This window comes from Rosa chinensis, chromosome 2 (genome assembly GCF_002994745.2).
Source record: "Rosa chinensis cultivar Old Blush chromosome 2, RchiOBHm-V2, whole genome shotgun sequence".
Taxonomy (NCBI): domain Eukaryota; kingdom Viridiplantae; phylum Streptophyta; class Magnoliopsida; order Rosales; family Rosaceae; genus Rosa; species Rosa chinensis.
In genome coordinates this window covers 73,248,734-73,261,704 of record NC_037089.1, presented here as the reverse complement: position 1 = coordinate 73,261,704, position 12,971 = coordinate 73,248,734, and the positions used below count along the sequence as shown (strand labels likewise).

The 12,971-nt window shown below is 37.6% G+C and overlaps 1 protein-coding gene across 1 annotated transcript; it reads left to right on the top strand.

Annotated features, from left to right (window-relative positions):
- Positions 1 to 9,505: 9,505 nt before the first annotated feature.
- Positions 9,506 to 10,348, top strand: LOC112184963 (putative F-box protein At5g60060). The gene has a single exon (XM_024323184.1). The coding sequence runs from the start codon at positions 9,506 to 9,508 to the stop codon at positions 10,346 to 10,348; it is 843 nt and encodes a 280-aa protein (XP_024178952.1).
- The last annotated feature ends 2,623 nt before the right edge of the window (positions 10,349 to 12,971 follow it).

Below are 12,971 nucleotides of genomic sequence, written 5' to 3'. Positions count from 1 at the left end.
TATAATGTTAACGTTAGGAATACATATAAAAAAAAAAAAAAAAACTGAACAACGGCTAATTAGCTGCATGCATGTATAATTAATGTTCTTAATTAGATACTGTTGGATTACAACGGTTATTTATTATGGACCTTTGAATTTTTTTTTTAAATGCATGCAGAACATGCATTGCATCAGAAGCCACTAAATTGAGGTTGGTTTTCTGTGGGTCCCACAAAAGCTAAAAGGCCACTGATAGGGCTATTTTCAGCCTTCTCCACCCCCCTCGACACATAGCACTTTGGACATTTTCTTATTGGAGCCCATATTTTAGCAAAAAGTGCTAGAAGTATCCATTTAGCCCTCTTATTAGAGATATGGCCTCGATTTGCTTCAAGGAAATGGGAGTTGGGGTTGTAGGCTCATTTATTTCCAATAAGTGAGAAGGGCGGTTTCACACAGAAGGATGCTATTATGCGTACATGTTGAAAAGAAATAAAAATAGGGTATTTGTCCATTTACCCTAAGTGTGATTTATTGCCTCCAAATAGACCTCTATTGCCCCCCAATTGAGAGATAATAAGCCTCTATTGCCCCCCAATAGACTTTTATTGGGGGCAATAGAGGTTTATAAAATCTCGCTGGAAGTCCCCAAAGAGGTTGTTGGAGATCTTATATTGGACCGAAGAGGTTTATTGCTCCTCAATAGAACTTTCGGTCGTCGGAATGGTTACTAATCTCCCTAAAATTAGACAAATAAAACGTTGATTAAAGAAAAAAAATGAGGAGATTACATCAATTTAAAATATTTATTGCCCCCAATAGACCTTTAACAGACCTCTATTGCCCCCCAATAGTACTCTTTTTTTTTTTCATTTTTCTTTCCTTCAGGGCCTTCTGCCCCCATTTTACCCAAAAAAAAAAGATTTGGGCGCTCAGAAAATGCTCTAGGCATCGGAAATGAACACTGGAAATCTCTTGTATGAATTGAAGTCTACAAACACCAACACTCAGACTTCAATTCTTCACCAATCACACAATAGAGTCAAAATAAAAGAAAAATCAACTGAAAAATCTTTTTTATTCTTCACCAATCCTCGACGACTTGGATCGGCGTTGTGGTTTCTTTGGCATCCTCCCACTGTTGGATCTGCAGCATCGATTACCATGGGTTCGGGTTGGGTTGTAATTTTGGTTTAGATTCAGGCTTCGGTTAAGCTTCAAGCTCTAGCGCAGGTGCTGATTCAGTTTCGACCACGAGGAATGTTTGTGATTCAGGTTGGGATTTCGGATTTGTAGTTGGGATGGAGACAACGACGGAAGCAAACTGGCCCGTGACGTCATCTGTCCGATTCTGACGAGGAGAGAGAGAGAGAGAGGCATGATGTAGTTTCTTAATTAGGTTAAGGACAAAGTTGTCATTTCTCTTTAAATTGGGTTAGTGAGAATAAAAATCTATTACTGAGGTAAGTGGGATAATTTTGGTGTTTTGGGTGGGTCAAGGACCCATGCATAAAAATAACTTCATAATTTTCTAATTCAATAATTCATTTTGTGTAACATAATACAAAGATTGTCAACCCTAAAAACATGAATGCACAAATATCTTATTTTGAAAAGAAAAAAAATATACACATTATTTTTTATTTTTTATGGAAGCTTAAAATAATAGAACAAGAGATAATATATATGTTACTCTTATGGGTACCACAGTCCATCAGAAATAAAAATAGCTATAAGTTTAAACCAAACTAGTTACTAGTAGCGTAAATAATATGCATAATTAACTGTATAGCTAGCTAGCTGATATTACATGATCGATCCGATCAATTAAGTTCCATATCGGTGTTCAGAGGACGTTCCTTCGGTAATGATTGGCGTGAGGCATCCCTCCTTGTTACAAAACTCAAAGTCCTTAGCGTGCTTGCCATTGAAGTGGCTCTTCAAGGCATTCCCATGCTTGCTCCAGTTGAAAGTTTTTCCACACGCACCTGTGGTCATCTTTCAAATGCAAAACTCGTTCAGAACGGTCGGATGATTGAAAGAGGCAAAACTTGCATTTGGTTGACATCTTTACCTGCGAAAAACATTAAAACAAATGTTTAAAGTTAATTCCATCTTCAATTAGGAACAAACATGCGATGAATAAGAATCAAATATTGTAAAGCAACTGACAAACTAATCATATCGAGCAAACTAGAAACTGGACATGCATGAATTAATATTGATTAAACCATACACTGGCTATATGTGAAATTGCAGATGAAAATACCTAGCTAGGGGGACTGGTGGAGAGGCTAGTATACTGAATCTTGGCTGGGTAGACAAATAAGTCACGTCGACAAATTGACATATGTAGTTAGAATTCATGCAACCTTCACCCTTCCACCTACCAATAAATAGATAAGAGACTCTCAATCAGAGGAGGTATCCGAGAGATAAGAAATATTGTGTGATTTAATTGGTACAAAAAATGTATGATTCGACCAAAGACATATTGTGTAATTTATTTGGTACAAAAAATGCTTGATTTGACCAAAACAAAGTATGCAATGAGACGGAATGAGTGCTAGTGGCTACTGGTTGCTACCAATACCATCTTAACATACTACAAATACCATCTTAACATACTACAGTCTTACCCCCATGATAAAATCTTTTTCTTATTTTCATTCAATATATCAAATTTAATATTACTATGTGCCCCCTAACTCGATCTATTGCTAAGATTAATATATACTTCACAATGTATTGTGGTACCTTTATGCTCAATCTATTAGTGATTCGATCAAAAGACTAGCTATATAACTCTAATTAGAACATTCAACTCATGAAACAAGTAATCATTGCAACTAAAAAGATTTCTTTTACCAATGTTGACGAACTAGTACCATAACTTACATCCACGATCTAGAAGAGAGATCAACTAAATCCCTGCTTCTTGACCGACCGATAATGTACATGTTTGGTCCAGATTTTTTGAAAATCCACCTGACCTAAGAGCAAGTGCAGCGGTTTGCCCTTGCCTGGTCATAGTCAAGAAAAATCCTATGTGGTGACCTTGAGAGCAATTTTCATACTTGCACCGTTAGTTTTTTGCCCGGGCAAAACTGACTCCTTCTTGACTACAGCCAAGAAATTAGTCATTCCCATGACTAATTTCATGACCAGGCAACAAACAGAGCAGCGGAGAAGGAGAAGGAAGTCTGTAGGGAACGTGGGCGACGTAAGCAAAACAGGGGAGAAGGAGACGCGCCAGCTTGGGAAGTGAGGGACAACCCATTGACGCGTGGCGCCGCAATTGTTGAAAGAGTGAAGAAACGCGCTTGTCGCGTAGCAACAGGCATGGGCCGGCAGGTGCAGACCATGTGGAAGAGACCCGTTGGAGGCTTTGAATTCTGATCCCAACGGTCATGAAATCTCAGCCCTCCATTTCAATTAAAGATGCAATCCTACGGCTTACAATTAAACATGTATATATATGCTTTGAATTCTGATCCAACGGTCATGAAATCTCAGCCCTTCATTTCAATTAAATGGGCAATCCTACGGCTTACAATTAAACATGTATATATATGTTTGTAACGTTAATAAACGGTAACTAAAAAAATTTAAAAAAATTCTAAACATTTCTCTATAAATACCTACCATTTATTTTACAACTCACACCAAAAAATTTATCTTTCATAGTAACCCAATTTTGTGCTTCCTCCTCTTCATATAGCTCTCATCTTCCAAATTTATTTATATCCAATATGGCTGAAGAAATGGGAAACACAGGTCCAATGGAGGGATATCAAACTGAAGATGATAATAACCAAGACAAAAGGAGATGGACGGATGAGGAAGATGTTCAATTGTGCAAGTCTTGGAAAATTATTGGGCAAGATCCGGCTGTGGGCACAAATCAGAAAAATAACGACTTATGGATGCGTGTGAGGCGACACTTTGTCGCAAATTGGCCCCAGAGTCGATCAGCTTCCTCTTTGCAAGGAAGGTGGAAAATTTTGAAGGTTGAACTCTTTGAGTGGCATTGTGCATTAAGTCAAGCAAAAAATTGGTACAAGAGCGGTTCGAATGCGGTTGATGATGTATATATTTTTTGATAAATCATTTAATTTGTTGATACATTAAATTAAAATATTACATGATAAATAATGTAGTTGATAAATAATGATGTAATTACAACGATGTTTATATTTGTACTAATTGATTTTTATTGTAAAACGGGATAGATATTTTTTTATTAAAATTATGACCTTTATATTTGTTGATAAATCTTATTGATACATTATAGTAAAATATGTCTTGATAAATAATATAGTAATTATAATATCGTTTTAATTGTAGTAATTGTTTTTCGTTATAATTAAAATATGTCTTCATTAAAATTATGACCTTTATATTTGTTGTTAAATCTTATTGATACATTTTAGTAAAATATGTCTTGATAAATAATGTACTAATTATAATATCTTTTTAATTGTAATAATTGTTTTTAGTTATAATTAAAATATGTCTTCATTAAAATTATGACATTTATATTTGTTGATAAATCTTATTGATACATTTTAGTAAAATATGTCTTGATAAATAATGTACTAATTATAATATCGTTTTAATTGTAGTAATTGTTTTTCGTTATAATTAAAATATGTCTTCATTAAAATTATGACTTTTATAATAGATGACCATTCATAGTAGGGTTTATATTTGTAGTAATTGTAATTTTCTGTTATCCTTTTTTTTATTGTTTATTTATTTATTTGGTAGCGAGATGAAGCACATAAATTGTGGCATGCCGGGATGAAGAGAAAAAAGAAGCCAAAAAAACACAATTTTCAGAGTTTTGCTAGTTACGCTGTTGTGGAGGGTTTTCAACAATTTAAAGACATTCCTAGTCATACATCTGGAGGAACATCAAATGAAGGAAATCAACATACGCCTACACAACCAATTCCTGGAAATTCTCCCATCAACTTGGACATGGATGTAGATGAGGTAATTGCAGGTGAAACTGCAAATCCCAATGTGAGGCCTCAAGGAAGGAAGGCTGCCAAAGAAGCAATACGGAAAGGAAAGAAGGCAGCGAAAGATCAAAGTCCTTTGTCAAACAGTCTCGAGAGTATAGCGAACAACCAAATAGAGGCAACCAAGGGCAAGAAAAAACTCGATGACGAATTCGCTCGAAGTCTCCAAGAGGAAGAGAAAAGAGCATGTATCCTCTTGCAAATCGAAATACGAAAAGAGCAACTCCTATTTCAAGAAAGGCAAGATCGAATTAAAGAGAGGGAAGAGCGAAATAAAGAGAGGGAAGAGCGTATTATGGAGATTGATACAAGTAAAATGACGCCAAATAAAAAGCGTTATTGGTCAAGAAAACAAAAGAAGATAGCGGAGAAAAAAGATCTTGAAGAGCAGCCGCCACCTCCTTACCCCGGTGCATACCCACAACCTCCTTACCCGATGCATTCCCACAACCTCCCTTAACCGGTGGTTTCCCGCCACCTCCCTTCACCGGTGGTTTCCCACAACCCCCTTACCCCGGTGGATACTATCCGCAACCTCCTTACCCCGGGGGATATCCTACACAACCACAATTTTCACCTTTCCCTACGGGTGATTCCACCAACCCTAACCTTAATGATGAGCCTTCAAACATTAATTGGATTTCTAGAGAGGATGAGGATTATGATTTAAATAATTAGCCCACAATCTGCATGTTTGTAATTGTATTGTACTTATTCCTAGTTTTTCATTTATGTAAGCGACAATTTAAGGAAATAAAAGTTGTATTTGGAAATTCCCCTTATTAAAGCACACACTTTATATTAAAAATCATAGCACATAATAAACATAATACAAGCCAAATTCAAATCACATTGACATAAAAAACATATACATTGGCCAAATTAAAAGCACACCAACTTTCCAAAACATAATACAAGCCAAATTCAAAGCACACAAACATAACAAAACATAGATATTAGCCAATTATTCCAAAAAATGCTCATTTATGATCTAGATCTCCATGTTGCCTTGAACGTTCCAGAAATGCTCTATCAGATCCCCTTGAAGGTTTGAGTGACTGTTTGCACTTCTAATGGCATCGTATCGATCCATGAATCCGTTGAAGTAATAACCATCTCTACCAACAGGATCGAAGTCAACACCAGTTGGTCCTTCCCAAACCTGGGCCTCATATTGTTATCCTCTTCTTCATCGGACTCCAAATCCTCATCGCTATCATCTGGTCTTTCATCCTCGATTATCATGTTGTGTAATATAATACACGTCAGCATGATGTATCGAAGGTCTTCTTTTTCCCAGCCACGAGCAGCGCCTCTAATAATACTAAAGCGCGACTGTAAAATGCCGAAACATCTTTCGACATCCTTCCTGTACCCCTTTTGAGCCTGGGAAAACTTCAGATCCTTCGGTCGTGTAGGCCTTGGAATTGATTTTAGGAAAGTCGCCCATTGCGGATAGATACCATTAGCGAGATAGTACCCTAAATTGTGACTCCTGTTATTTGCTTGAAATTGGACCCGAGGGGCTCGACCAGTAGTGACCTCGTCAAACAACGGGGACTTAGCAAGGACGTTGAGGTCATTGCATGATCCAGGCATTCCAAAGAAGGCATGCCATATCCATGTGTCATAAGAAGCGACTGCTTCGAGGATGATAGTGGGCACACGTTTTCGACCGCTGTATTCTCCAGCCCAACCTGTTGGGCAATTCTTCCATTGCCAGTGCATGCAGTCGATGCTTCCAATCATCCCAGGAAAGCCCTTTTTCTCACCTTTGGTGAGAAGTCTTCTGAGGTCGGCCGGATTAGGAGCCCGGAGGTATTCTGCCGAGTACAGATTAACGATTCATCTTGTAAATCGTTTCAGAGCCTGAATGGAGGTAGATTTCGCCATCCGACAATACTCAGCACATTGATCTGCCCCTGCACCATAAGCAAGCATTCTTAAGGAACATGTCAGCTTCTGCTGGGGAAGTAGTCCGACTTTGCCTGCAGCATCTTGATTCCCTAAACCGCTCCTCATTCGGTGCACGCCCCGGTTGAGAACCCCGTTGTCGTGATCCGGAGGAAGCTTCAGCTTCAGCGACTGCTGCTACCACAAGAGCATTAGTTGTACACAGCTCTTCAAGATCTTCATCTCGAGATTGTCGATACTTAGCCCACAATCTCTTCATTGAAAGGAGGGAAGGAGAGGAAATGTGTTGGATCTAGAGAATATGAAAACAAATGAGATTTGTGAATATCAGCTTGTGAGGAATGGTGTGCTGCCTCTTGCTCAATTTATTTACAATTTTCACATAAAAAATGATCAGACTTCGAGGACACGTGTCCACTCCTGGTTCGACGTAATCTGATCTGAAATTTTAGATAAGATTACATCAACAATAACCGTTAGATTGAATAGTATGCAAATGATCTGGTCCGTTCAAAAAGTGTCGGTTGTGCCTTCACTCATTTCAAGGAAATTTGTCCATTGTGCCTTCACTCATTTCAAGATAAATTGTCGGTGGCTCATAATTTGTCGGTTGTGCTTTCACTCATTTCAAGATAAAATGTCGGTGTCGGTGGCTCATAATTTGTCCACCTTAAAATATTTTTGAAAAAAGTTAATTGCATAATTATGACATTAATTAACCATAAATATTCATTATTAACAGCAAATTTTTTTTTTTTGGATTTTTTTTAAAAAACCGATGAACAGTAAAAAAAAGAACAGTGCAGTTAGAAACAGTGAAAATCACGATGAACATTGAAAAGATGAACAGTGTTGCCGGGCAAGAAAAACAACGGGTGCAAACTCATGTCCAGTGGCAGTGAATAGTAACTTGACCGGTCGAATTCTTGACTTCTCGACCTTGACATTTCTTGACTACGGGTGGACTTGCTCTAAGGCCGAATTCCAAAACCCAATCCCACCCACAAACTTGGGACCAAATTGGAGTCAAGTCTAGCATCTCAACATCGACCATCGCTGCAGTTGAAATGTTGAATTCAATGCAACAAATCACGGAAATCAACATGGAACCATTGATGTTGCTTAAACAACATCCCCGAAGCGAAACAGGGCCGCCCGCAGTTCATGAAAATATGATCGGTATTTTGACAGAAAGGACATTTTCAGTTAATTAGATGGTTGGTAAAAACAAGATCTTAAGTCTCATAAAACTATATATTACACTTTTTATCCAAAGAGTTGCGAGAGAAAGGCCGAAAGCTCTCCATCCAAATATATTTATTTTTACAAGTTGCTATTACTTTAGGTAACTTAACCCAGTAAGAAAAAGGGCAGGTACGGTAATTCCCTTTTTTTTTCTTTTTTCTTTTTTGTGACCAAAAGTTAAACAATAAATAGATTTCCAGTCACAGTTGTAGTGCAAGTTTAGAGTCAGTCATAATAGATTTCCAGTGTGAAGTTTAGAGGTCATTTCTGAGTAAGAGGTGTCGCCTATAACTCGTTGTAAGCAGTTTCATTATTAATGAAGTTCTTATTTGATAAAAAAAAAAAGTTAAACAATAAATAGATAAATTATGTGAGAACAATCATAATCCTTGTTCTTATTGAATATGGATACAAATTCGTTTCATAGAGGTATTGTGTACAGTATTATAGTATAAATAAAGGGGGAGAGGCTTTCTTTTTGGGATCAAGAAGCTAGAGGAAACCAAAGAAAGCCAGATAATAAGCTAAAGTTAAATCTGACTCAAGCTGCTGATAGCTCCTAGTCAATTAAACTACAGAGAGCTCAAACTACTCTAAGCATTTTCAATAAATCTTCTTCTCCATGGATCGAGGTACCTTTTCTTGCACAGATTTATGTTGCTATATATGTTAATTATGTCTTTCATTGTTACAGCCAAAATCTGGCAGATCTGCAGGTTTTTAGTACCGTATCATCAAGATAGTCATAAGAAAGTATAATTAGAGCATCCTATATTATTCTTGCATCTTGATGACTTGTTGGAACCGTTTAATTTTCTTCAAGTGAATAATAGGGTTTAAATCTTGATACTCAAATTTGTCAGTAAATTTTCTTTCTCATTTGTGCCTTTTGATTTGTTGGTGAGCTGTTTCTAGGTCGAACTTGGCGGTCAGTTTGGTTACTGACTTGCACTTTCTTGTGTGGACCTTTGACTGTTTCCATAAAAAGCTCTTTAGTTTCTATACTTTAATTTTTTTCATAAAATTATATGGTACAAAATAGAATAGGGACATCTCGTTCTTCATTGTCATCTTCTAATCTATTCTGTTTTTTTTTTTTGAAAGGCTAATCTATTCTTTCTTTTTCCTACTCAGATTGGTCAAATTTGCCTAAGAACCTTTTGGACTCGGTGGCTGAGGGATTATTGTTACCATCAGACTATATGCGATTCAGCCTTGTTTGTATGTCATGGTATTCTGTGGCAAAGGATAATAAAAGCAAACTTTCTATGATGACTTCTCCTCCGATGCTCTTGATTTATACTGGGGAAGAAGATTTATGGAAATTATATTACGCAATGGACAACAAGATCTTTGATTTGCAACTGCGAGTGCCAAATAAGCGGTTATGTGGATCTTCAAAAGGGTGGTTAATATTTGCGGATTGGAATTTTGTGGATAAGAATCTCGGAGTAACTCTAGTAAATCCATTCTTTAGGGTGAAAGGGAGGAGAGAAAAAGAAAATTCGGTCATTCGCCTTCCTCCACTAACGCCTCCAGGGTGGAGAAAGTGGGTCAGAGTTCGTCGAAGAAATAGGGATGATTGGGTTGAACGTTGTCAAAATTATGTACTCAAGGCTATACTTTCAGCTGACCCTGCATCAAATGCAAACGACTGCATTGTAGTAGTCATATACGAGGAAAGACTTCGGTTGGCTTTTATTAGACTTGGTAAAGAGACAACATGGACTTATATAGATGAAAGAGTGGGCACAAGTGTTAGTAGCACTGTTATTGATGGCTGCCGTGGAATTGAAGAAGTTGCTCGAGTTGAAGATAAGTTCTATGCCGTTAATTATTCGAGCGAACTTTATTCTTTTAAAGTGACTCCTCAGTCTAGCTCAGATGTGAAATTGGCTGCTTGCGGTGTTGAACAAAAAGTCTTCGTCAAGAGATATCTTGTGGAAGCAAAAGAAAAAGTAATTTTGATGGTTCAGAGATACATTAAGTTTGATCGTGAAGTTGGCAGACGTGTGACAAGAAAATTTAGAATTTTTGAATTGAATTTGGACGAGCGCGAATGGATTGAGAAACACTCGTTAGATGGTGTTGCTCTCTTCATCGGAGATAACTCTTCAGTGTCAGTGTTGGCTTCAAATTTTCCTGCATGTCAACCAAATTTGCATATACTTCAACCATGATCGTTGTCGTGCGGGTCAATGTGAGTTTCCCCCTCATGATTTTGGTGTTTATAATGTTGTAAGTCAAAGCTTTCTAGACCCTTACCCCACACATGTCAAGACCATGGTGGAGACGACTGATCGTCTACCAATTTGGATTATGCCAACTATTCAGTTGTAATGTGTAGGTTCTTCACAGAGCTGTTTTTACTTGATCTACCATAAGTTCTTCACATGCATGTCATATTTGATAAAAGTGGTGCAACGATCGATTAAAGTCCTGGGAAGGTCATGACTGTATGAAATTATGAATATATATCTTCGAATTCTATACATATAGTTGGATTTGCAGCAATTACAATTAGATTTATATTTACAATTCATTAGCTAAAAAAAAAAAACCAAAGATTTAAAACATTTCATTTTTAATGAGATTTCCGTTTTGCAATGTAATTTCGCTCTATATTTATCAAAAGAGTTGGAAGGGTATTCGTAAGTAGAATGTTGTGAGCTCGATTCATGGAAGACGAGTTATAACATATAAGTTATTGATTTGATAAAACAAAACAAAAAGTTAAGAGGGTTAGTCAATTTCATCTTTTCATTCACTCATGGAATTGTTCTCATATGTTATGACACATAATATTCATTTTCAGACTCATGAAATTGTTCTCATATGTTATATTATCACACAATAAACATGAAATTAACAAATGTGGAGACCAGAGCATAAAGATCATGAAAGATGCACTTCAAACTTGGAATGATTCAGTAAGATTTATGTAATGAATGCAGAATCTAATAAAGATGCCTAAAGTTTTTTTTTTTTTTTTTTTTTTTTTTTTTTTGAGGTAGGGCCAAACGGCTGCCCTTAAGCCATAACCATTAATGAAACCATAGAATACAAGGGGGGGGGGACATAAAGCCTAAACCCCAAATAATAAGAAGCCTTAAGGGAACATTCTGAAATAATATCAGAAGTCTCTACTAATAATGTGTATTCTATCACGCACCAACTAGCAAAGAGTGCACAATTGGCTACTCCATTTGCTTTACAATTTTGGCGATATACCGGAAAGATAATGCTCACACGGAGCCATAGTAAACTAATAATACCAACTTTCCCACTATGTTGCCACCGAAAAATAAATTCGGTGACACTTGGCTTCATTCTGCCACTAGGAGGTTGCAACAATTTGACAATGCAAGAAGCTTGCCACCGCCCTAGGCCAGACACGGCACTCAAGGTGCATAAACCAGGACAGCGTCCACCTCGCCCTACAAACCTAGAGTAGGACATTATTATGAGCATAAAGCCACTTAAAACTAAAAAACAAATGATAAGCATAAAACTAAAGGCAAAATAAATGGGCCGAAAAAGCAGTTTCAGGCCCAGGTACCACAAGGCCCAACTAGAGGCCTGCACGCAGTCAGCCATCGCCGGAAACGCTCTCACTGTCGCACCTCTACCAACATCCCCGTCACTCCCACTCCCTGGCTGCCAAAACCCAACATCACTTGACCACCCAAAAGCAGATCTGAGATGGCCTAAAACGACCGATACCCACCAGCCCCCGCCCTTCCATTGGCCACCGCCAAATCGATCTGCAATCAAAACAGATCGCACCCCTGCAGTCCAAACCGCCCACCCAGCCAACCCCAAATCTCCTTTCGTCGATGCCCAAAGATGAGTGAGATCCCGCCGCCCCACCGGCAATCCCCCACCCCTCCTCTGCTTATCCCTCTCACAAACGTTTCCAAACAACATTGACAAGGCCGGAATCGGAAACCTTGCTACCTTCAACGTACAGCCCCCATAGTGACCACCACTATTCCACGAGGAACCACCACTGGACAACCAGACCTCTGTGGCCCGTCCGACGACGACGTCCCAAGGACGCGCCGTCGGACCAGGCATGAAGGAGATGATGAGAAGATCAAACCTTGCTTTTGCGAGCTTTAAGATGCCTAAAGTTTTGCGGAGCAAGAATTCGATTAGATACAAAGGGAAAACTACCCAAAGACTTAAAACGCAGAATAGCTGCCCAAATTGACGTTTTGTGCCCAATAATTACCTATATGATCAGGTCAAAGTTGTGCTAAATCTCGTTCTCGTATTGTGGGCCCCACGCAAACATAGTAGCCCAATGGTATAGAATTTCAGGTGGCCTAGCGCAAGAACCCTGTCCAGCCCCAAAGCCCCCAATTTTTCTAATTAACGTATTTATATACCATATGTATCTTAAAAAAAAATCATGAACTACAAATCCAAATATATGTGATTTTGATCGTTCATGAGTCACACTTTATTAGGTTCTTAGAGCATTTTTAGCAATACTATTCATTTTGTAGTCAAATTTTAGCCAAATTAACTAAAATGTCATTTTGAACTTTAGCTAGTCATTTTTAAAATACGTTTACATTAATTCTCTTTATTTTAATTAGTTTTGAATTATACTATTTATTAAATAAAAAATAATTTTAATGCATTTATAAATTATATAAAATAATTTAAAAGCATTATTAATTTACAAAAATAATAAAGAGCCTCAAAGAGAAGTAGATGCTCTATTTAGGAGCGGGATAACTAAAAGTAAAAATTGAGATCCACTTATATAGAGATCGAGATGAGAATCTCTATTTT